Here is a 23,235-nt window from a genome sequence, read left to right as displayed (position 1 = left end):
AGCGAAAATATATATATTTTTTATATCACCAGTTAGCCTACTACTGCCAGTACTGCGGTGCACTGCTGGACTGGTGTGGTGTCATGTACTTCCAATGAGAAGCAGCAATTGGCGAACAGTTATTTATTGTCTCGCACCAGCGTCGGGTTGAAAGTGAGACGGAACGGCCAGAACGGTTCAGACCGCCGCTTCGTTAAAACATTCAGAGCCGGGACAGTGTTCCGTTAAGAGGAGGAAGCACGCTGTCAAAATCCCATATTAAATAACCTGCCACAGCACAAACGCGCGTCCACGAAGTAGTAAACAATCTTCTAAAGTCAAATTAACATACACAAGTGTAGGCTACAAGTTACATTTTCTAATTAAAGTGCTTCTGAATTGTTCCAGTGTTGTAATCCATGATGAATGATTGTGTTTCGCTGTGTTTGCGTCCATGACATGTCCACACTGCTGGCTCAAGCGGGAGCTGTGCCTCCACCTGTTTATGATCCTTTTCTGAAATGAATCCGTTCTCGACACTGACTCATTACTCTGTCAGTGCTCCGTGTCCCGCGACTGCGGACTGCCTGGATCCCATCGTTCATTTAAAAGAGCCGTTCAAGAGAGCGGAATCGTTCGCGAATGTCTCATCTATACTGCACGCTGCCGAGAGACGGGGCAGAGTTGAAACAGCGGAGATGTTTTATTTGTTTTAACGGTGTGTTATAACTCTATGGTTGTACACTGCTATGCAGATAACATTTGTGCTCGCGCACCGATATCACCGAAAACACGTGTATTCAATTCATCTCTTAATGTATTATTCTATTATGTTGACGTGGTTTAAAGCAACACTTTTTTTTTTTTTTTTTTACACAAAGTAGACTATAAAACGATTCGTCGACGCGTCGGATTAACCCCCGCGACCTGTGTCGAAGACAGCCCTAATTCCAATGGATTTTTTTTTATTCGAAAGCTGTCATCGAGTCTACCGGTCTACTACATGAGTCGCGCACAGATCATGCACTATGCGTGCACATGCCCACGTTAAAAGGTAAGGACAATTTGGCAGGAAAACAGTTCAGCCTATGTTTAAAATAGCAGCAAATGAGTTAATACATCTAAAATGACAAATGAAACGTTGACCAAATTGTCAAATATTAGAGGCAGAAATTGTGAAAATAAACGATCTACATGCTCACAACACCTCACAATGCGAGGTGTTATGAGCATGTAGACTTGCTATTTTCACAATAGAACAAAATGTTGTACAAATAGTTGTACAAAATGTAATGCCTCAACTCTTAGTGCTCGTCAGGGTGGGGACTGAGTCCCCAGTTAAAATATGTTTATTTTGGGGGTTGCGGCCTGAAAAGGTTGAGAACCACTGACCTAGCTAAGTGAAGCCTAATTCATTGTCCGTAGTATGACGGTGACGCTTGACTCACTTGCTTAAAAGATCAGTTCTGCTATGATGCTAGGTTTGATGTTTACCTGGTCATTTACCTTGTCGTTTGTTGACTAGGGTTCATTCCACTTTATTTACTCTGATCTCATCAGTCGATAAAAGTGTCTGTTAAATGCCTAAACCGTAAATTGTAATTGTGAATTGAGTCAGCCACCTGAAGGCAACATCATCACGCCATCTGTCGCTGAAGAACAACGGCCTGAACAGTAAAAAAGAAAAGAGGACCACAATGTCTATTCTGGTAACTTCTGGTAACTTCAATATGAACTCCTGACTGCACTGATGTGACACCTGCCATACTGTAAGTTTAGTCACTCATCTCACCATCATAACAGGAACCCTGGGTGGCCAGCGTGTGTGTGTGTGTGTGTGTGTGTGTGTGTGTGTGTGTGTGTGTGTGTGTGTGTGTGTGTGTGGGAGCTAAACATGGGAGGAGGGAACATTACTGTGTCTGCAATATTCTTTTCAAAATCACCACCTACCTTCCTCCTCTTTGTTCTCCTTGTTCTCCAGAGGGACACTCCAGGCGATGAGGTTTCGAGCTGCACGGCCCTCCTCCGCCACGATCTTCCTCACCTTGTCATGGCTGTTTGAACGCTGGAAGGACGCCTGCAGGCACAACAAAGGATAGGATTCATCCATCCCACCCACACGTCCAGCTGTTGCAGACACACACTTTTGCAACATTTTTGCTCTTTTCTGCATTTTTTCTTGCATATTACGTAATGCGCTTGTTCTCAAAGTGGGATCGGACAAGAACAAATTGCAGGTTGAAAAATCCCTCAGCTCTACAGCTCAACAATATCCACACTCTGCTCTCTGATAAACTGTCAATACACCTGGGGAAAACTGAATCCGTTCTTTTTCGGTCTAAGGTCAACCTCGACCATGTAATCACACAGAAGAGGTTACCTATTTGGGTTGTATTTCCAATAGCAAACTTTCCTGTGAAGAAATGGCAACAAAGGTCAGCCATCACTCTAGCTCGAGTCCTAATTGTCTCCACCAGCCGAAGGCTGAGGGAGAGTATGTTTTCCCCTCCGTCCGTCCGTCCGTCCGTGCGTCCGTGCGTCCGTCCGTGCGTCCTCGCAGTTTGTGAACAGCTAATCTCAGTCACCGTTGGCCCGATCGCTGCCAAACTGAGCACACACACTCCCTGGATGCCAATCTAGAACCTCTGCCCCACATTTTTCAAATCAGCCTCATGGTGGCGCTATAACAGGCCGATTTGTGTGGCCTGGTTGTTACCAGCTAATCTCCGGCGCCGTTGGCCCGATCGCTGCCAAACTGAGCACACACACTCCCTGGATGCTAATTCAGAACCTCTGCCCCACATTTTTTAAATCAGCCTCATGGTGGCGCTATAACAGGCCGATTTGTGTGGCCTGGTGGAGACCTGTGCTCGGAAGAGCACTGCTTCTAGTTCAATGTCATTTTGACTACTGGCTCCCCGTGGTTCCCAAACATCTTAATGTTACTAAAATATACAAGTACTGTACAAACCTCTCAAAACAAACTAATGTGGGGAATGGGGATTCCTCATCCCCAAGAATCCCAGCCCACTTTGCTAGTCTGGGTTGGCTCAAGGTAGAAGGCAGAGAACAGCATCTTTCAATAGGTCTGGTCTTTAAGATACTCAGAGGATCAGTGCTTACCGGTCAAACTACTTCTCTAGTGAGTGAGTGATGCCCGAAGGCATAACACCAGAGGGAGCTCATCTGACCCTGTTCCCCCAAGATTCGGCTTAATCATGGGGGGGAAATGTATCGAGGAATGCCTTAACAAAAGCCATTAAAGGTCCACTTCACCTCTGGGAACACCAGATCTTATTTTATTGTTGTTTTGGGACACGATCAACACAAAGCACAGAGCTTATCTTGAAATTTAGAATTTTGACCAGATTCTATAATTGTCTTTTGAATCCTTCTAAGATTTTTTGAAAAACCTATGTTTCTACGTCAGCAAATCTGGCCAGCCATCGTCAAAGAAAAGGTCCTTTTCACTTAAATGGAGCTCAGTTAGACTAAAGAAACTAAAGGGAAAGGGCTGGGGGCAGAAGCTCTAGTCTGCTCCGTGCACACCACCATGGTTGACCTACACATTGAGCATGCATCAATGACCTCTGATCGTCTGCTGGCATATCTGCTGAGGCAAATGCCATGCACAGAGATGTCATGCTATGTCGTTGATCATAATCTTAGAGCATATTACTGTAGTGTGTGGGTGCTGGATAACAATAACACAGCACCAGTATTGTTGTGCCTAAAAACTGCTATGAGATGCCTTCAGAAGCTTGTTCCTTGAAAAAATAATGAAATATACGCCTTACTTATGTCAAATAATGCATAAGTCAAAGTGATGATTAAAAAAGTATGGCCCAATTCTGGGCATGTCATTATTGACATGCCCATAACAAAAAGATAACATTTTAAATAACCGTTCTACACACACAATGCTTTGTAGCGCAATGTTAGCTTGTAGATCGTCTATTTTTAATCTTTTTTGTGGGCATTTTTTTTTTTTTTTTGGTTGGGTGGTTAAGTGGTTAAGTTCAGCTCCACCGAATGCCAGCTGATGCCAGAACACTTCCTCATGAAGCCCCCCCCCCCCCCCCCCACACACACACACACTCATCACCTCTCACAGATGTACGCTCTTAGTAACAGTGCAGCATGTTCCAAGCGCTCTGGCACATGAGTTAATGCTCTTTAAACATCCTGTAATTAATTTTAAGAATTGTGTTTATAGGTTTGCAAAGAATTGCATAAGACTACACACAGTGTTTACCCAATAGAGCAGCAGGATATGCAAGGCATTATCATAGTACTATCTATACCTGTACTGTATATCGTAGCCACTTAATGTTAATTCTGTTCCCAGCAGAATAGCCTGTACAATTCAGCACCACCTTTACAATAGAATCAACCAATTCCACGGAGGATGCATGAAAAATGTGCCCTTAAAGATTATTAAAAAAGATATTGAATACGAAAGAAACCATCAGGTTTTCACTGTAATTATGAGTGAGTTAATCATTGAACAATTTATTTATTCACTAAACCTATCCTACTTTTTAAACAAGCAGGCTGCACCAACAATTTACCATGCATGCCATTCTTTCAATTAGTATAACTAGAAATTCGCGGCCGCTAACGCGGCCGCTCATATCTAGAAATCGCGCCCTGACGGGCGATCACATTTGATCATAGTCATTGAAGACACAGAACTGTTTTAAAGTAGCAGTGTATAATCTACTGTCCCGTACTGGGAAAGATCATAATGTCTGCACTACACTGTCCTGCCACCAGGGGACACAGTAGGCCTACTACACTCATCAGTACACTGCAGCGTGGAACAATTTGTAAGTCTGTGTTTCGGCCGGAAGGTTTATAATGGACGTACTATGATGTAATTCGCGTCATAGCATTAAATTATTGTTTTGTTTAATTGTACATTGTTCAGGGAAAGCAGCTAGGAATGTAGGGGGGGAATGCAGCGATGTATGTGTGAAAGGAGGAATCTGTAGAAGGAGTGGTGTGAGAGTCTATCAATGACATGCTTAAACAACACCAGGAGCTGGCCTGTCTATTATAGTAGAAAGATTATTATATAGTAGTGGCATTATCAAATGACTGACATATTGCCTGGCTCATCCAACACAATGCAGTGGCATTTTAGACATAAGCTTGTGTAAAAGAATCCCGTCTCTAACAAACTCTTAGTTGCACCTTTAACACTGACAGAAACGTGAACGTGCCTCATTCGTTTTACACGTCCATAAACAGCATGCACTGAGTGCACTGGTCTGCTACTATTTAATGTCCCTGGGGGAAGCTATCCGACTGACCTACTTTTGGGGAGTGAAAGTATTACATGTAATGTAGCAAGCAAGGCTTTATTTTCCCATGCAGAACAAGACAGTAAAGGAATAGAGGAACATCAAACAACACATTGAAGAGGGCTAAAGCTAACTCGAGTGGGTCACCATAATAGCAACCCATCTCCCAGCAGCAGACTGTAGCCTAAATATTTACTCTGCGTTTCCTGGACATGGCAACCAGCAGATGATGGATGACTGTTGTGTGGACATACCAAGCCTATAGACCACTCAGAGACTGATAGCTAGCCATGTGCTGCAAGCCTTCAAGCAGAAGTGTTGAGCAAGGCTTTCTTGATCAATCAGCTGCAGACAACCCGTCACCTGGGCCGTGTTGTGTTCCCTTGGAGCTGCAACTCTACTTTTTAACCAAATTAACACAGAAATCCCTATTTTGGGCAAATGTTCATAATTTCGTAAAATAATTCAAAGAAATAGAAAGATTCAACAAACCAATAAATATTATTTTCAAATAAAACAAATGACATATTGTGTCAAAGATTGTTATCTAAAACCTTACAATGTAGCACGATGCAACATGTTGTGATTGTAGAGTCGCTATTTTGAGTTATTGGTTGTATGACTAAGTGCGTAAGGCTTAAGTGTTTAAAATGGGGCTCAACTTATTCTTCTCTGTCCTGACATGGCCGGCGACAATCATCTTTTTATGCACAAGAGAGCTGGCCAATTTCTGAGGACTCTGCGAAGGGAGGGGGCAGCCAGCAGGTGTAGGGTTTCCCTTCTAAAAAGGCCTACAAACAGAGACGCAGGCAGCAAGACAGCAAACTAGAACTAGCCCACTAGACGAGACAGAGTGGGAAAAAAAGAGATCAGAAAGTACATACAGAGTAGAAGTAGAGTCTGTAAGCAGGTTCTTCGTCCTCATCCAGCCCTGACATACTTTAGCAGACCCCTTCAGTCAACCCCTTTCCTCTTGCCGGCATTGCCCACAAGGTGACATCGTCATCTGACGGAAGGACCAAAATAGACTCCCACTGTGAAACCCTGACACTGCTATAGCAACGTCCCCAGCTGTGTCGACCCCTCCTCCAATGGCGATTGAGAGAGACAAGTGCTTCGAAGCCTGCCAGTCCACCCTCGGTCCTCTCTGTCCGTAGCAGTGTAGCACTGTCAGTATTTAGGCCAGGACCCTCAGCACTCTGATGAGTTTTCAGGCCTGTGCCACTGCTTGTCGCCGTCCGTCTGTCTGTCTGCGTCTGTCTGCATGCCACTCCGTTCTGCTCTCCAGCACATACAGCTTGTAATGTTTACAGCTTCTCTCCTCTCTGCTAGCTCTGCATCACAGCCCCCTCACTCTCACACTCACTCTCCTTCTGCCACAGCATTGCGTAGTCATGTGCACTCAGCAGCAGGCCTGCCCCTCAGCCCTGGTGCTCCTGCCAGTGTTGCCAGTGATGATGAGAGTGTAGCTGCGGGCTAAAGCAGTGTTCTGATACAAGGCTGTCTCTGCATTAGCCACGCAGGCTGACACTCTGGGTCCGATTGGATTTGGCAGGCTGATGAATCATAGAACGCTAGGGGCCAAAACACAAACCTGGCTGCCTGTATTTCCTAAGAAATGTGCCGTTTGTTGAAATATTTGTTTTTCTGTGATGACAAAAATAACTAACTGAGCATCCACACAAATCACAAATATTTTCTGTAATTAAATAACCAGGATAATATATCACATTAATCATTAAGATTAATTAATAAGGAATGTATTAATTTCACAGTTCAAAATTAGCTAATTTACAAGCTTTACAATTTCTGCTATTTTTGAACATGACATTTGAACATGACATCCCAAAATAGGGATGTCAGGTTGAAAGTTAGCTCTGGTCCATAGCGTTAGTGGAGTTCTCCCTAACGCTATGTTTGTCTACCTCCCAAATCCTTGGCAAATCCGGAAAGACCCGTCGTCTGGTCCTAAAATAACAAAAACTGTTTCGCCCCTCACCAAACCAAAGGTATCAGTGGACAGTTGAAAGCTTACTCTACTTAGTGGACGCGGTCTGAGCCCCCCACCACACGATTAAAATACACTTCTAGGGTAAAATGAAAAATATTCCACTGGATGGAGACTCCATATTTCTTTTAGTTTTTCACTATTTGTCGTCGCCATAAAGGTGCCAACTCACTACTGCCACGCAGGTCAGAGGACCGAATTACACAGAGTATTAGTCTCATTGGGTGTTATTCAACTCTGCGACGCTGGAAGCGCTGTTTAGTAAAAACAGCTTCAACCAGGAAGAGTGTCTCCATCTGGTGAATATTTTTCATTTTACCCTAGAAATGTATTTCAATCGTGTGGTGGGGGGCTCAGACCACGTCCACTAAGTAGAGCAAGCTTTCAACTCCCCACTGATACCTTTGGTTTGGTGAGGGGCGAAACAGTTTTTGTTATTTTCGGACCAGACGACGGGTCTTTACGGATTTGTCAAGGTAGACGAACATAGCGTTAGGGAGAACTCCACTAACGCTAAGGACCAGAGCTAGTTGAAAGTGAGGTTACTGGGTTTGACAAATATTTAACCAATGTGAATATTAACAAGAAGGATAAAGGAGTCGAGTCATATAAGGTTACTCTCTGTCCAACAGCAATAATAAACAAGGCCAGTTCTGTACCTTTTGGGGCATCATGGCAAAATGGCAGAGAAAAAAAGTAGAAGAATTAGCATGCTGCTCTGGAAAACGTTTAGAGATTTTAAGACGGGGCTTGGAGCCGAAGGTTCCACGGCAGAAGTAAGGTGACGTGTCGGCAGCACATAGGCTGCAGTATACATGTGTGCTGAGGTTACCTGTGAGGGGATTGGATGCGCAGGAAAAGCTGCATTATGTACCTTTCCTCTTCTACCCCGAATTTAAACCCAGTTTCCTGTGCTGACATGTTTTACCTTTGAGTTAATAGAGCCTGCCTGCTTGCTCAGGGGATACATTTAATCTTGACCAAAGTATGATTATGAGTGAAGTGAATGGCAAATTTACCAACTCATACTGTTCAAAACCATCACGAAAGAGGTGCTCTCAATAGAATAACCATAAAAGAAACGACAATGTGCAGACCTCATTAATTACTAATTAACCTAAAGTTCTATGGCCACAACCGAAGTCCCACTTGTTTGGCCATGATTCTGATCTCAAGCAGCCACCCATATATACAGCAAGCCTGCAGCCAATGGCCAGGCTGTGGTGCAGTGTGTTCAGTCAGTGTCACTGACTGTGCATGTATGTGCCTAGTCCCTACCTGATCAATCAGGTATTGTGTGTAATTGATGATGGTTAAAGTAAACACTCCCTCTAATCCATCCTGATCAATGATGGACTCAATAGTTTGTCTTTAAGGTAACTCTGGTTATTTTAGACAATAGATGGCACATTTCTTGGCCATCAAGGTTTACACATGCCTGGTTGATTGGTTCAGCAATCAGCAAACAATCAATCGATGGCGGCTGGGGTAGCGGTCAAGGCACCTAGTCTGTTGTGTTGATGCAGCCTGACAGCGTGTTGCGGGTTCTACTTATGATCCCGACCACCTTTGCTGCGTGTCACTCCCCTTCTCTCTCTCCCCATTTCCTGTCAGTCTACTGTAATCTATCAATAAAGGCAAAAGCAAGTGTAGAGATGCGTGGAAGCTGGGATTGAACCCAGGGCTCCCACTCGCCAGACAAACGTACAAACCATCGTGCCAATAGGGCTGAGCCCGATTGGCAGGGCTGTTGTGGGCTGGTTCATGGCTTTACTAACTACAATCATCACCCCCCCCCCCCCCCCCCCTCCTCACACTTCATGCCGCGGACCACCGTACACGACGTCCCGCATGTCCCTCACGCAAGGATATCACACTCCTCGTCCTGTCAATCGAGGTGCACCTGACATTAATTCTACAGTTTGCTCCCCCCATTGGCCCGACACGCACTAGTGAAATTACATCAGCTCCTGCTCGACTGGCTGTGACCACTTCTATTACGCAGGCAACTCATGTTCACCCTCCACCCCGAACCTGAGCTCTGTGGGCCTGAAAAGAACAACAAGTGTTTCAAGTTGAGCACTCTGGGGCTTCACTGAATGTTACAACATTGACTCAGAATGCCAGAACCAATTTCACTGCATTCACAAGTGTAAAGTGTTCGAAGGATGGTGTAACAAAACTGACAATTCCCTTCCGATGTTGACATTCTGTAACATTAATTGTAGCCTTACATTAAGATTCCCCTGCCGAAACATCCGCATTGTGACGTTGGGGCGACGGCAGGAGAATCTTACAGACTTAGTTGTCAGACAGTTCGGGGGGATGGTCGGCAAAGGTGGAATAGCGGCTCTACACATGCACACATGCGAAATATAGGGCTCCGTAGCAGTTCTGCAAAATATATGCGACTTCGTACTAGGAAGCCTTGTTTAATGTATAGTCCGTTTTTTTTAATAAAATTAGTTTTTACTAAGTGTGTGTCGATTCCAAATCGAGCATCACTGGTTTGGTTAAACATGGCTGCACTTGTTGTTATCACATGACGTTCATCCATTCCCCCATTCGCTCATACAAGGACATGACATATGTGTATATGGAAGAATGCACAATAATGCTTCCCGGCCACCAAGAGGCGCTGTTGCAACTAACATTGTAGCAAACAGGAAAAGCAGTGACACTTGTTAAAAACTATTTTTATTTAAAAATACGGACTATACATTAAACAAGGCTTCCTACGAAGTCGCATACATTTTGCAGAACTACTACGGAGGCGGAGCCCTATATTTCGAATGTGTGCATTCACCACAACACAGGAAATGACATCTACTATGTTAACATTTTTCTGGGGGAGGAGGAGGACCCCGAGACCCCCCACTTTAATGGGGGTGTGGACAATGCATGCAAGATCATACAGATTGTCACTTAAAAAATGACTTAAAGATGAGAAGGCATTATTAAAGATGTCTTACTTTGTTTCAGTCATAAAATCTGTACACCTACATTTGGCATTTTAAGGCTGAAATTGTACCCTTGCTAGAAAAGCAAGCCTGATAAAAGTATCAAACATGCAAAAAAAATCAAACCTCGGTTTGAAGTGGAGCAGTGAATCTGAGCAGCTATACCCTGTGTGTGTCTAATCTATGTTTTTGATTCTGTGTTCTAGGTCTATGTTTTTACATTCTATGTGTTCTAGATCTATGTTTTTGATTCTATATGTTCTGGATCTATGTTTTTGATTCTATGTGTTCTAGATCTATGTTTTTGATTCTATGTGTTCTAGATCTATGTTTTTGATTCTGTGTTCTGTGTGTGTGTGTGTGTGTGTGTGTGTGTGTGTGTGTGTGTGTGTGTGCGTGCGTGCGTGCGTGCGTGCGTGCGTGCGTGCGTGCGTGCGTGTTGCGTGCGTGTGTGAGTGGTGAGTGTGCCTGGCCTGCACAAAACAGCGCCCCTCCTTTAACTAGTGTGTTGTGTGTGGCCACTCAAGGTATTGCCAGGCTACGGACGGACACGGCCAGCCAGCCAGCCACCCAGCCACCCACCCACATACCCACGGACATACCTGTCTATTGGGAGCGCTTTCACCGCTCCAAAAATTCAACAGAACACAGGAAAATATATCTGTTAGGAAGTTTTGGGGAGAGGACCCCCAGACCCCCGTTGTGGAGTTCCGCGCACCCCCCCAAAATTTTTTTTTTTTTTACTTCTACTCAACTCCACTACATCTCAAATCCAATAGGCCTACTTTTAGTCCACAACATGTATTTGAGAACACACTTGGCTGAGGAACTGGGGTAGGGTATGTAGACAGACACCTCACTCTGTGACTGTATCTACTGTCTACTACTGCAGTGCTGAGTGACTGAGTAACAGCTAACAGAAAATGGGTTATGCAAATTACTTACAGTTAGACAAATCATCACTAACGACGTTTCTAAGGTTTAATCTAAGGTTTTTAATCGTCCCATTTACTCCGGCTCGCAAACATAATAAAGCGACCGAAAGGAACAAGGGGAAATCAGTGGTGAGGTCGATCGATTGTACAAGCCATGAGCTATCCTTCCCTGTTATCTAGTAGTATCCTCAGTCCCTCACTACCCTGGTTTTCAACCAGTGGTCCGGGGACCACGTGTGGTCCTTGAGGTGGTCTCCAGCTAAATGGTGGACCGGCAGGACCGCGGCTCAAATGCCCAATAAATAATCGGCCTTGATATGAAAAAGGTTGAAAACCACTGATCCAGTATGTGTTGCAATGTAAGTTAAGTAAGCACTATAGTTCTCAACCTGTGGGTCGGGACCCCCAAGGTATTTTGGGGGGTCCCCAGATAATGTGCAACATTGTTTTCTCTCTCAAAAGTAAACAAATCAACATGATATTTAAGTGCATTGGGACCCCCAGGGGCGTCCCCAGGTTATTTGGGGGGGGGGGGGTCCCCACATGATTAGCTTGATGTGAAACATTGTTTTCTCTCTCAACAATAAAGAAACCAACGTAAAGTTTAAGTGTATAGAGGGTGTCTGCACATTTCTAAAGTGACAATTTAAGGTCTTTTTAATACCTCTAAAATGACAAATTAAACATTGGCCAAATTGTCTAATATTAGAGGCAGAAATTGTGAAAATAGCCCATCTACATGCTCACAATGTGGCGTTATGTAGATCTGCTATTTTCACAATATAACCATGTTATAGGGTGGTTATACAAAATGTAATGCCTCAACTCTAAGGTCCGTGCTTGTCAGGGTGGGTGGGTGTGGGGGGGAGGATCCCCAGTTAAAATATGATTATTTTGGCGGTCGCGGCCTAAAAAGGTTGAGAACCACTGGACTAGAGTTATGGACTAGAGACGGGGGAAGGCGGTAATGGGCGTATATCGCTGCTCTCTTACCTTCAAGGCGGTAATGGGAGTGCTCCTGCCCTTGCCTCCTCCATGCGAGGACCCAGAGCTGTTGCTCCCAGACCTCTCCCTGCCGTCTCCTCCTCCACCTTGGCCGACGTTCATTCTGGGGCCGAGGCGGTGAGGAAGACCCGCGCCACGCCGACGACCGTCTTTTGACATCTATCGACTCCTCAAAATAAGTTCAGCAGCGCTCCGTGGGGCTGGGGGGGCCGGGCGGGATAATAAGGGAAATTATTCTGTTTACAAAGGATGGAGTTGTCCTCTTGTTCCCAATAAACATCACACACAAAAAATGACAGCAAGCAAGGACAACCTAACAACAAGCAGGAAGTGTGCTAGTTGACGGTTTCGGCAGACGGACAGCGCGGCCGTCCAATCGTTTCGGTCTGCGATGGAAACAAATGAAATGTGGGCCAATCACATTCGCCGCATGGGCTTCTAGGGCGGGACTCTATGTGTCTACCATGGCAACCATTGTAGACGGTAGACGGACGCAGAGGCGTCAATTGGGTATGGCAAGCTATGGCAGCTGCCATACCTTGGCTAGAAGGGGGAAATAATAAAATGTACTTTTCATCGGGCCTGTTGCTAAGGTATGGCAACATGACTGGTGTCTTGCACGCGCGCGAGGAAGACACCAGTCATGTTGCCATACCTTAGCTTTTTGTGAACTGACGCTACTGGACGGACGGAGAGAACGTTGGGTCATTTCCTCCCCATTCCCCCTGCGTCGCAGTGACATCTTTTCACGGTAAAGGAATCTCTTTCTACAGAATGTACCCATTTTGTTTTAAATACTTTTCATACTGGTTACTTTATAGTTGTATTTTCCATTGTAAGAATACCTGGTGTCTGCCTTTTGCCTTCGGTGACTGACGAGGCCTATTCTCCAACTCCAAGGCAAGCTAAACATCCATAGACTTGGACGTTAACTATAGTTGCAATTAAATAATGCACTTATGCACACATCACAACAACAACCACAACTGATCTACAAGCTAGCTAACTTTAGGCGAGCATGATGCTTTGCTAGTACTTGATTGATTGATGTATTGATAGAACAGCTGCAGCACTAGTACAGTCAAAACACCCTGCCTAAAAGGAACACACCAAAAAGTTCCTTGCGGTCTTGTTTCCGTTGGGGACCTTGGTATTCAATTCATCAACGTATAAAGTAGCATCAAAAAACATTCAATATCATCACAGGACAAATATAAAACACTTTTACAGAGTAGAGGGGGGAAAGGTGAGGGTGGGGGGGTGAACAGACCCCTCAGACCTGTCATTGTGTTTTCTCCATTAGTAAGTTGCAACATGCAAAATGTGGCCTACAAAATAGTAAAACTATTCAAAAGTAAGTTAAGGGGGTCCTTAACATTTGAGAAACACAAGAGTACTAGTCGGACTCCTAATATGCCATAATGGCGTAGTAACTAGTATTGTGTCTTACATATTCTCAAGAAAACCTGGAGACTTGACATTCAGTAATTGGGTCATGGTGTGTGAAAAAGAAAATAAAAGAATTGCCACAGACATGACTGGTCTTTGCCACGGACACATTTGTCCGTGTACAGACATATTGATGACCCCTGACTTAAAACACAATAATCACCCACACAGACACAAAAAGTTCCTTAATTGTGTGCCTCTCCACAGATGGCGTTTTCTACGGTGGTGACCACAGCGTTGATAGCAATGCATTTTGCCTTTGGAGAAAGCGCCCACAAACATGTTCATGAAGATCATTTCATGGCTCAACAGCACGACCCTGAACATGACATGAATGTCCTGCTAGGAGGAACTGGAGACGCAGAGGAAATAAAGAAACTCACCCCAGCCGAGCAGAGGAAAAGAATGTTGGAAATTGTAAGGAGAATTGATACAAATTCAGACAAACTGTTAAGTGCAGGTGAGTGCATGTTTTATTTTCTGATATCCTGAACACCTCAACCTGTGATTGTGTAAATCCTTTCTAAAGTACACACACGCGCAGTCGCGCACACACACTCACATGTCTTGTGTGGCATTTATTAGGTAATAAAAAGTAGATCTATTATTTTATACGCCATCCTACGCCAAAGTATACAACAGGCCTTAAAGGGATAGTTCACTCCAAAATGTAATTTCTTTCCCATCGATTACTCACCCCACGGAGGCTTAAATTCATGGATCTTTTATTTGTATTTTTATTTATTTTTCACATTCCTAAGCAAAAATTACTATTTGTGTCTCCATAGGGAACCACTGCTGCTGATCAAATTATTGGCTTAGGAATGCGAAAAAAGAAATGTGCAATATAATAAAAAATAAAAAAAAAGAATCCATGAATTTAAGTGTCCATGGGGTGAGTAATCATTGTTAAAATAGTATCATAGAGGGTTATGTCCTTTGGCCAATGGACATATAGCTTAGTGGGTAACGTGGTCGTCTGCCTGGTAATCAGAAGGTTTTCTGCCCGGTAGGCTCAGTATATGTGTTGAAGTGTCCTTGAGCAAACTTATCCCCTAACCGAGTGTTTTGTTCATCATCATAACCAGGGCAGGAATTTCATGGAGGCCATGGCTGTCATTGCCCCTCAGTTTGGCCTTGTGCCCCTCAAACTAAAGGCATGACCTGAGGCCACAGTGGCCTTAATGACCAAGCTAACTGTACCACTTTCTCCTCTGCCTCTTTCTTGTCAATATGTAGACAGTAGACACCGGTGTCTCTTTCTTGTCATGTAGACACCAGTGTCTTTTGCTGAGATTCTGAAATCTTAACTAACCCTTGGATTCAAAAATTCTTTCAATGGACTAAAATCATCTTTTATTTTTTGGCCTTTCTGCCCTGGCATTTACCCTTTTGCCCTCAAACAACACCAAAGGTCCCTAAAATGGTGAAATTTCAGGCCTGATCATAACCATCTGAACATCCATCAGCCGGTAAAGCTTAAACTGAATTCATCCCGCGTGTTTAATAAAGGTCTTCCCCTACCTTTATGTTAAATCTGCAATGTGCTTTATCCACAGAGGAGATCACGGTGTGGATTCAGTATGTCTACAGAAGATATGCGTTGGATGATGCAGAGGAACGCTTCTCAGAGTTCGACACGGATAAAGACGGTGTGGTGTCTTGGGAAGAATACAACACGGTGGCTCACGGGCAGCTCTTCAATTTAGATGACAACGCTGTCTTAGAAGACCCTGAGCAAGAGTCCCTCAGATATGTATGCATGGTTTAGTTGTACCTACACTCTTAACCCGTAATGTTAGTCTGAGCGTGTGCAAATGTAAACATTTGCAACCAACAATTGTAGTTATTTTATTTATTTTGATTTCATAATGTAAATATTTGCTCTCAATAATTATTATTTTATTATTATTATTATTATTACTGCTACTACTACTACATTTGTGTACACACTAAATTACAAATGGATTAATTGACACAGAGCATTTTACTGAGTCAGATATGGAGTGTTTGTTTGTCTCTGAAAGTGTAATTTGTATTCCTTTTATATACTTTAACACCAGATTTAAGTGTGTTTAAAAATCTCTTATTGCTGTGACAATGTTAGCTACATCAGAAGGAGAGGAGGCGCTTCGATGTCGCTAATGTGGACGGAATGCCAGGCCTCAACCTAACAGAGTTTCTTGCCTTCACACACCCGTCTGAAGTGGATCACATGGCTGTAAGAGCTGTTTCATCGCACAAACTTAGCTCTGTGTACTACTCATGGAAATTCTTACTACTGTGCTGTGAAACTCTTGAGTGTTAACATAACTCGAGTCGAGAGTGTACAATTGCACTCTCATGCACATTTTTGTCTGAATTACAAATGTATAAACTCGCCAAAGTATTAAGAATTCCTGTTTAAAGTGGTTGCGTTCCCAGTCCGGTTAAGATGAAGATAACCGTAATATTCAACTGTCTCACGGTATGAATGTGTGTACCGAATTAAAATAACATTCAGATCATTATTATTTCCTGATAGGATTTTGCCATTGAAGATGTGTTGAGTGAATATGACACTGATAAAGATGGATTCATCAGTCTAAGTGAATTTATTGGAGATGTGCGGAGTGATGGTAAGATCTCATTGATTATCATAAAATGTACTGATTCACAGAATGATCTGTATGATGCATGTTTCATTACTAAAACATTGTTGATGTGGGCTGGGCAATATGGACAAACATCCCAATATTCATGTTGGGATAATATACATTTTTAGTTTTAATCCTTCAAAGATTTCTGAAAGTATCAAACCAACACTTAACAAATTATAATGTTGCAATATAAAAAATCCCAGACCATATCTAGTCTCATATCACAATATCTATATAATATAGCTCAGCCCTAATGTGGTGCATTGATTTATTTACATGTTTCTTTGTCAGAGGGAAATTCTCCATCTCAGTGGGAGATTGAAGAAACGGTGCGCTTTAAAGACCTCTATGATCACAATAAGGATGGCAAACTGAATCGAGAAGAGCAGCTCCGTTGGATCGCCCCTAATAGCTACGGCTCAGCAAGAGAAGAGGTAAGCAGCAGTTTATTATCAATTTTTAGGAAATAACAGTAAATCAATATAATCACACATGCAATAATCGCACATGATTAGCATCATCATTTATTCATTAGTCAAAAAAACTATTCCCCCAGTCCTGGAGGCTTTACATTATCATACTTGGAGGCCGGTCTATGACGTCATATCAATCACATCATTGATCTTCATACATGGGCAATAAAAGTGACATAGATGACGTCTAATATGGGCATTAGATTGAAGGCAGACAGACATACAGAACATGCTTGATTTGTGGTGGCGCTAACCGCTGCTACATTTGGCTTTGCCTGTATACCATAGAGCTATATAATAATAATAGAGAGGGCAACTGATATCCCCGCCCGTCCACTTGCATTGAGTTGCTCACCCAGCGCATGAAGCGTACTTCCGCGTTTGAAAAGCCTCTGAAAAGTGACGTATTGGGTCAACTATTTGACCCTGTGACGCGTTTTGCGTCATAGTTTGTTTTCATGGACGCGCCTGCGGCTCAAAGTCATGAACGAGCACTGCCACTGTGAACGCGCTGGGGCTCAAGTCATGAACGAGCGCCGCGAGTACGAGCTCTGTTGGTTTAGAAGGTTGAGGACGCTCTCTAGTGGGGAAAAAAGAGAAACGCCGCACAGTACACGGCTCCTCTCCCGTCCTCTCTCCGCTTGAGAAGCACTCTGCTCGGATTAGATCTTCGATACGTCCCGCTGGACTGAAGCATCGCCTGGAAGTGTAACTCCACGTTGAATTAATTAACCATTGTGTATTTCATGGTTTAACGAATTCATTATTGGGTTTAATATATTTTTGATATTTAGTGGTTACATCATTTTTATATTTACGTTGCATATGTGATTAGCCTTCTAAAGTGGGGTCTTCAACAGGGGGTCCGCGACCCCTAGGGGGTCCGCGGGGACACTGCAGGGGGTCCGCGAAATTGTAAAAAGAAAAAAGAAAACGTTATATATTTTTTATTTTTATTTAAAAAAAGAAAGAAAAATAATAATTTGTCTTTAAATATAACAAAAAACATGATTCTGTCTCTTTTGAATAGCTTGTATACATGATTATTGTGCAATTGACAGATTGTTAGTGATAGATTGATAGTATTGACATTGGTTCTCAGTTATTAAGGTATGTTTATAAATGGCAGAGGTACAGCCACTTGTACATGCATGTTGGATGGAGCATTGACCCCCAAGGCAGGGACCCCCAAGGTAGGGGGTCCCTGCTCCATCTCCCCATCAGTGTGGGGGTCCCTGGCCTGAAAACGTTGAAGACCACTGTAAACAAACAAACAGAATGCATTTCAAATAGATCAGCGGTTCTCAAAGTGGATTCCAGGGACTCTGTGGGGTCTAATTTGACCCATACAAGTGTATACTGACAGTGTACAAATGGAACCAACATTTGGTTAATTTGGTTCCATTTGTATGCTGTAAAGAGTTAAGGGGAGACCTTGAAAATGTGAAAGTTTGAGAAACACTGGAATAGATTTAATACCAAAGTGGAATCCATATTGATAACCAAGTCCATTGCTTGAAGTTTCTGAGGTAAATTAGTTAATGTATACCTCTATGAAATTAACTGTTATGGTTTATACACACCATTGACAATGGTCTAACGTTTTTACATGTGAAATAAAGTGAAGTTCATTCCAAATAGTGTTATTGTGTGTCATATGGTCCTGGTCTGTGGCCATCCTGGCTATAGTCCAAACCTTTTACATAGCCTAATAGAGTATTACTAAACTAAACCAATTAACCAAACCAAACCTGGTTCAGAGACCACAGATAAGTTTATGAATACTTTATGAATTTAGATATTATAATGATTATGATCCAATATTTATCAGACAACCAACAAATGTATCACAAAGGATTTATTTTGTATAAACCAGAAGTAGGCCTACTAGAGGTCACACATTAAAAAAAACTCATTCTGGTCGATGTTCAAAAAAATTGAATGTCTCAAAAACAAAAGAGATGTGTGCTGATTTTAGGAAATCCCCCCCCAGTTCCTCTGAACAGTGTTGTCCATGGTCGGCAAGTTGACCTGGTGAACACCTACAAATATCTAGGCACTATGTTTGATAGTAAGCTTAAATTCGATGTGAACTGTGAAACATTTGCAAGAAAGGTCAGCAAGGCTTGCTACATTTCAGGTTGACAAATCCTTAATGAAACTGTTCTACAGTGCTTTTATTGAGTCAATAATCTCCTTCTCCATCATTTGTTGGTATATGGAAACCTGAACGTAAAGGACAAAAATCACCTTAGGAGAATTGTGAGAACGGCTTCAAAGATAGCTGGAGTAAACTTCAGTAGCCTGGATCAAGTCTACCAAAGGCAAGTGCTTAAGAAAGCCAAGTCCATTGGTATGGACAGCTCTCATCCTCTCAGCTCTGAGTACAAGCTGCTTCCTTCTGGCCTTCGCCTGGAAGCTCCAGCCTCCAGTGGTCACAACAAACAGGCATACTGTAAGTTCTCCTTTGTGCCTGTTTCTATACAGGCTTTAAATGCCAATATGAGGAGGTGGTAATCTTTGCTTTGAGAGACTTAATAAGTTTCTAGTGAATTGATGTGAATTTCAATGTTGAAAATGTACTCTTGGTCCTGTCTGGCCTATAGATAGATTGAGTTAGGGTTAGATTGACTTTAGCTGATACCACAAACTGTTATGCTATTTTATTGTTCTTTGTGTGTGTTTTTATTTGTTTCTGTGACTGATTTATGCTTTTATATATTTCTGCAACCAAATCGCCCTTCTGGGACAAACATTGAATGACCTTGAACTTGAACTTGGCTCTGGGGCTGCAAGGTTTGGGGGATTTAGAAATAGGTTTTGTTATTTTATTATTATTCCTGTTGATTTAGATGCTATTGTAATTGTATTGTAGTATACTTGCCGTTTTAGTATTGTGAGTGTGACGGGTATAGTTGTAGTTTCATCATCTTTTATCACATGCTGCACCTGTGCAACACCTGTGCAGAGGGATTAATTCAATAGGTACAGATATTTGACTGCACAGGTGTTAAAAGAATGCGATGGAAAATGTCTAAAGTAGGCCTAAAACTCTATCTCTTCTGAGTTTCAGTCTGGCAGAATAAGGTTATTGACAAAACAAATGTTTTCATTTGTAACAGGTAAATGAATGTAAATACAGTGTTCTCCAGTATGTCCACCTTTGTTCATCTTAAGGGCCATACACTGAGCACTATAACTTTAACTATAAAATATATAGTTCTATAATCTTTATCTAAAGTTATAGATATCATGCTCCAGTTCCAATTTTGCGTGCTCACTTGTTTATCAACTATCATGTATACGTTCTTGCTTTGGATAAAAGTGGTATTTTGGAATCTCTCCCATTGTTTACAATATCATCCTGTGTTGTCATTCAGTGTGGTCATCTTAGCATTTTGCATGGATTCCTTGGGTGAAATGTGTCATAGTTAAAGTTACTGGTCTGTTCTAGACAAGCCTAGAGTTGTATTCTGTTCCAGAAACACGTTTAAATACAATTCATATACTAGATACTGTCTGAAATAGAGTATTTTTTATTAGATGCCAGTACTGTTGACATATAGAGATATTCTTTGAAATCCACATTAGATGCACTTTGTCCAAACTGAATACATTTCATTACACATTTGTAAGTGTCACAGACAGAGTTTGATCATTTTCAGTAGCTTTAACAGTGTTATGGAACTATTTAACCATCAAATATGGCCTGCACTCTGCTCTATACAAACATGAGTGCATATTTCATTAGGTCATTCAAAAAGCTTGTTAAATGATGTGAGAACGATGTAAAACTTGGCCCCTTTCTTCATAACAAGGGATGGGGTGGCACTGGGATGATGACCATGAGACAGACCCACTGACATAGGCCTACTCAGAAATGGCTTTCGCCTACTTGTAGGTTATCAAACCATGTATGTATCTCATTTAAATGCCATTTTGATAGCAAATCTTCATTTACATTTCACGTAAAGCTTCTATTTAAAAAAAAGATAGAAAATTGATTCGGACTTTTCAGAACCCAATGCAAAGTCAATAGCAGACAGCCTCTGTCAACATGACAAAACGCTAAAATCGTAATAACTAATACTAATGAGTAAACCAACTGTTGTATAAGAACAATGTTGTTGTGACTAAGAGATTCAGGAAGGTATCTATATTTAATAAACACAGAATATTAAGTAATAAGGAGAAGTCGCTATGGTTATTTCCTGGTTTAATGCGGTCAGAGCGAGGTGCGCTGTTCTCCGCTCCGGAGAGGAACAGAGGATTCAGCTGTCTGGAGTGGAGGGGGTGGAGCCAAAAGGCGCGTTCATGAGATTTATGAATAGTTGACCCAACTGCCATACCTCAAACGGCCACCATGTACTTTTTGCTTCAAAGCGCCCCCAGGGTTCTGGGGGCTTGCTGTATACAGTATAAGTTGTCTGTCCGTATGTCCATCCCGCAGAGCTTGGCATTGGCCAAGCTTCGCGGGACGCTTAATGAAATGAACGCGCTCACTTCACCATGGGTGAGATTTTTCAGTTCTAAACAACTGCTGGACCAACCGAATTTTCCTTGGCACAACACAAACACCAGGTTTTAAGTTGATGGGTTGGACGGTGCTCGTGTTAGGCATGAGAAAGTCAGACACGCGCTTACAGATTCTGTGCATTTATAGATCGATATTTGATATGACGTGGGAGCATTGTTTGAGTCTTCTTTCCTCACATGTATTCAACAGGCTCTTCACCTCATCAAGGAAATGGATCAGGACGGTGATGGAAAAATCTCTGAGGCCGAAGTCTTGAAAAATCAAGAAACCTTCATGAACAGTGAAGTGACAGACTATGGTAGACAGTTGCACATATCACATGACGAATTGTAGTGACTTGTTCTTGTCTATATTAGTCTTTTCTCATTGATTTGTGTCCATGAAGATTTAACTGCCAACATTACATTTTGACTTTGAGGCAATATTGCCACACTATTTTTTCTTACCTTCTAAAAGTAGTCTCGGAATATCGTGCACCATCGTGCACGTGTAGATTGTGAGTGTAGATGACGCACGCTGAGATGACAAACGCGCTAATCCAAGCCCCATGTCTGTACGTCGAGCAAGTCCAAAGCTACAAGCTAACTAAGTACCTACTTACTGTTACCGTTTCAGTCTAGAGCTAGAGTGTCTTTAGCGGATCCGCACAATCGCGTTTTATCACTAAATGAAATAAAAAGAAATAACTTGTGAAACTCTGGCGTGGCAAGCTGGACAAACCTCTATATCTCGTTTAACTCATGTGGTGGCAATCTTAACAAACTTTGACCAGTAGTATACACAACAAATTGATATTGTCGCAGTCGGGCAGAAACCTCCATATTATAACTTTTTATGTTTTTTCGGGCATGCCTAATGGGGCTCAAGCCCACTTCTGACGGCTTCAGCTTGCCTGACTTGTTCAGAAGCACATCCTGCAAAACCACCTCCACCAGGGTGAAGCCCCTTTTAATGGGTCCCATTGTGAAGACTTGTGAAAATCTGACATACCACTTCCCAATGTGTTCTGTGTCAAGAGAAAATATGGAAATATCTATGATGCTATAGCTATGATCACCCATGATGTGATTCAATGAGTTGTATGTAAGATGACACAAAGAACACTCTGAGATGGGATATGTCATTCACGTCAATCACACTAGAAATATAGGATTGATGTTAAATATCGTTGAAGTTCTCTATTAACTGTCCTACTGCCACTCAACCTGTCAAACATATGCTGAACTTTAAACTGTTGTCCTGTGATCCAGCTACGGTATACAGTATATGAGCCGCACCTACCGCACAAGCTGTCGACTCTTTGAAATAGGTGTCTGATTCTATTGTGGCTTCCTGTTAGTTTCTTACAATGTTTAAGTGCCTTTTGATGGTTTTTAAAACCTGCTGACACATCGGGTTTCTTTGCAATTGCTCTAAAGGGAAGACCAACAATGTTCTGTCCGTCTTCCCTTTTTCTCACTATTTTGATAGCAATGTAATACTTCTTACAGTGCAATATTGTCCAAATAATGCTTCAGAGGGTATAAAGACACATTCTGTTCCAGCACTCTGTAGTAATTGTTTTATTCCATTGCTGTAGGACAAAATACAGTCTATAAATGAATCTCATATTTGGAAATATCTCATTAGCTGTCATATATTGTCATTTCTTGTGAAAAGATCAGTACAAAAAAAGCTGTAAATGTTTATGGCAGGGGATCATTAGTTTATATTTGTATTGCAAATTTGGCCTCTGTGCGATTGATGGCTAAGGAATTTCACAGCCTGGTTTAAGATGATTTAATGTTATGTGCATCAAGAAAATGTCATCCATAAAACGTGTGGTTTGATAGTGGAATATGTATGAAGATGACTGATGCAATTATAGCTATCTATTAGCGGTCTATTGATATAGTGAGCGCTGGCTGATATGAATGTTATCTTACTTTCGATGGTGGTCTGGCT

General features: G+C 42.3%; 2 protein-coding genes across 3 annotated transcripts in view; one reads left to right on the top strand and one right to left on the bottom strand.

Annotated features, from left to right (window-relative positions):
- Positions 1-12,453, bottom strand: part of scaper (S-phase cyclin A-associated protein in the ER) — a 117,355-nt gene extending 104,902 nt beyond the window's left edge. For both annotated transcript variants that reach the window (XM_080736316.1, XM_080736317.1), the window contains exons 1-2: positions 12,182-12,453; positions 1,930-2,056 (exon numbers count right to left, since the gene is read on the bottom strand). In XM_080736316.1, coding sequence (XP_080592442.1) covers positions 1,930-2,056; positions 12,182-12,352 — 298 coding nt within the window. In that variant the 5' untranslated portion in view covers positions 12,353-12,453. The remainder of the gene's footprint in view (positions 1-1,929; positions 2,057-12,181) is intronic.
- A 463-nt stretch (positions 12,454-12,916) lies between these two features.
- rcn2 (reticulocalbin 2) lies at positions 12,917-22,734 on the top strand. Its single transcript, XM_080737502.1, has 7 exons — positions 12,917-12,944; positions 13,850-14,102; positions 15,202-15,398; positions 15,750-15,863; positions 16,167-16,260; positions 16,573-16,715; positions 21,481-22,734. The coding sequence occupies exons 2-7, from the start codon at positions 13,850-13,852 to the stop codon at positions 21,622-21,624; spliced, it is 945 nt and encodes a 314-aa protein (XP_080593628.1). The 5' UTR covers positions 12,917-12,944; the 3' UTR covers positions 21,625-22,734.
- The last annotated feature ends 501 nt before the right edge of the window (positions 22,735-23,235 follow it).

The sequence above is a fragment of the Nannobrachium achirus genome, assembly GCF_963921795.1.
Source record: "Nannobrachium achirus genome assembly, chromosome: 11".
In the NCBI taxonomy this organism is placed as follows: Eukaryota; Metazoa; Chordata; class Actinopteri; order Myctophiformes; family Myctophidae; genus Nannobrachium; species Nannobrachium achirus.
This window is presented reverse-complemented; position numbering and strand designations above follow the sequence as displayed.

What these genes read in the sequence shown, in the direction of transcription:
- rcn2 (XM_080737502.1), top strand. Translation starts at nt 13,850, where the DNA reads ATGGCGTTTTCTACGGTGGTGACCACAGCGTTGATAGCAATGCATTTT. An exon ending in AGCAAGAGTCCCTCAGATAT is followed by an intron (nt 15,399 to 15,749) that starts GTATGCATGGTT and finishes TGACAATGTTAG; the next exon opens with CTACATCAGAAGGAGAGGAG. An exon ending in ACGGCTCAGCAAGAGAAGAG is followed by an intron (nt 16,716 to 21,480) that starts GTAAGCAGCAGT and finishes TGTATTCAACAG; the next exon opens with GCTCTTCACCTCATCAAGGA.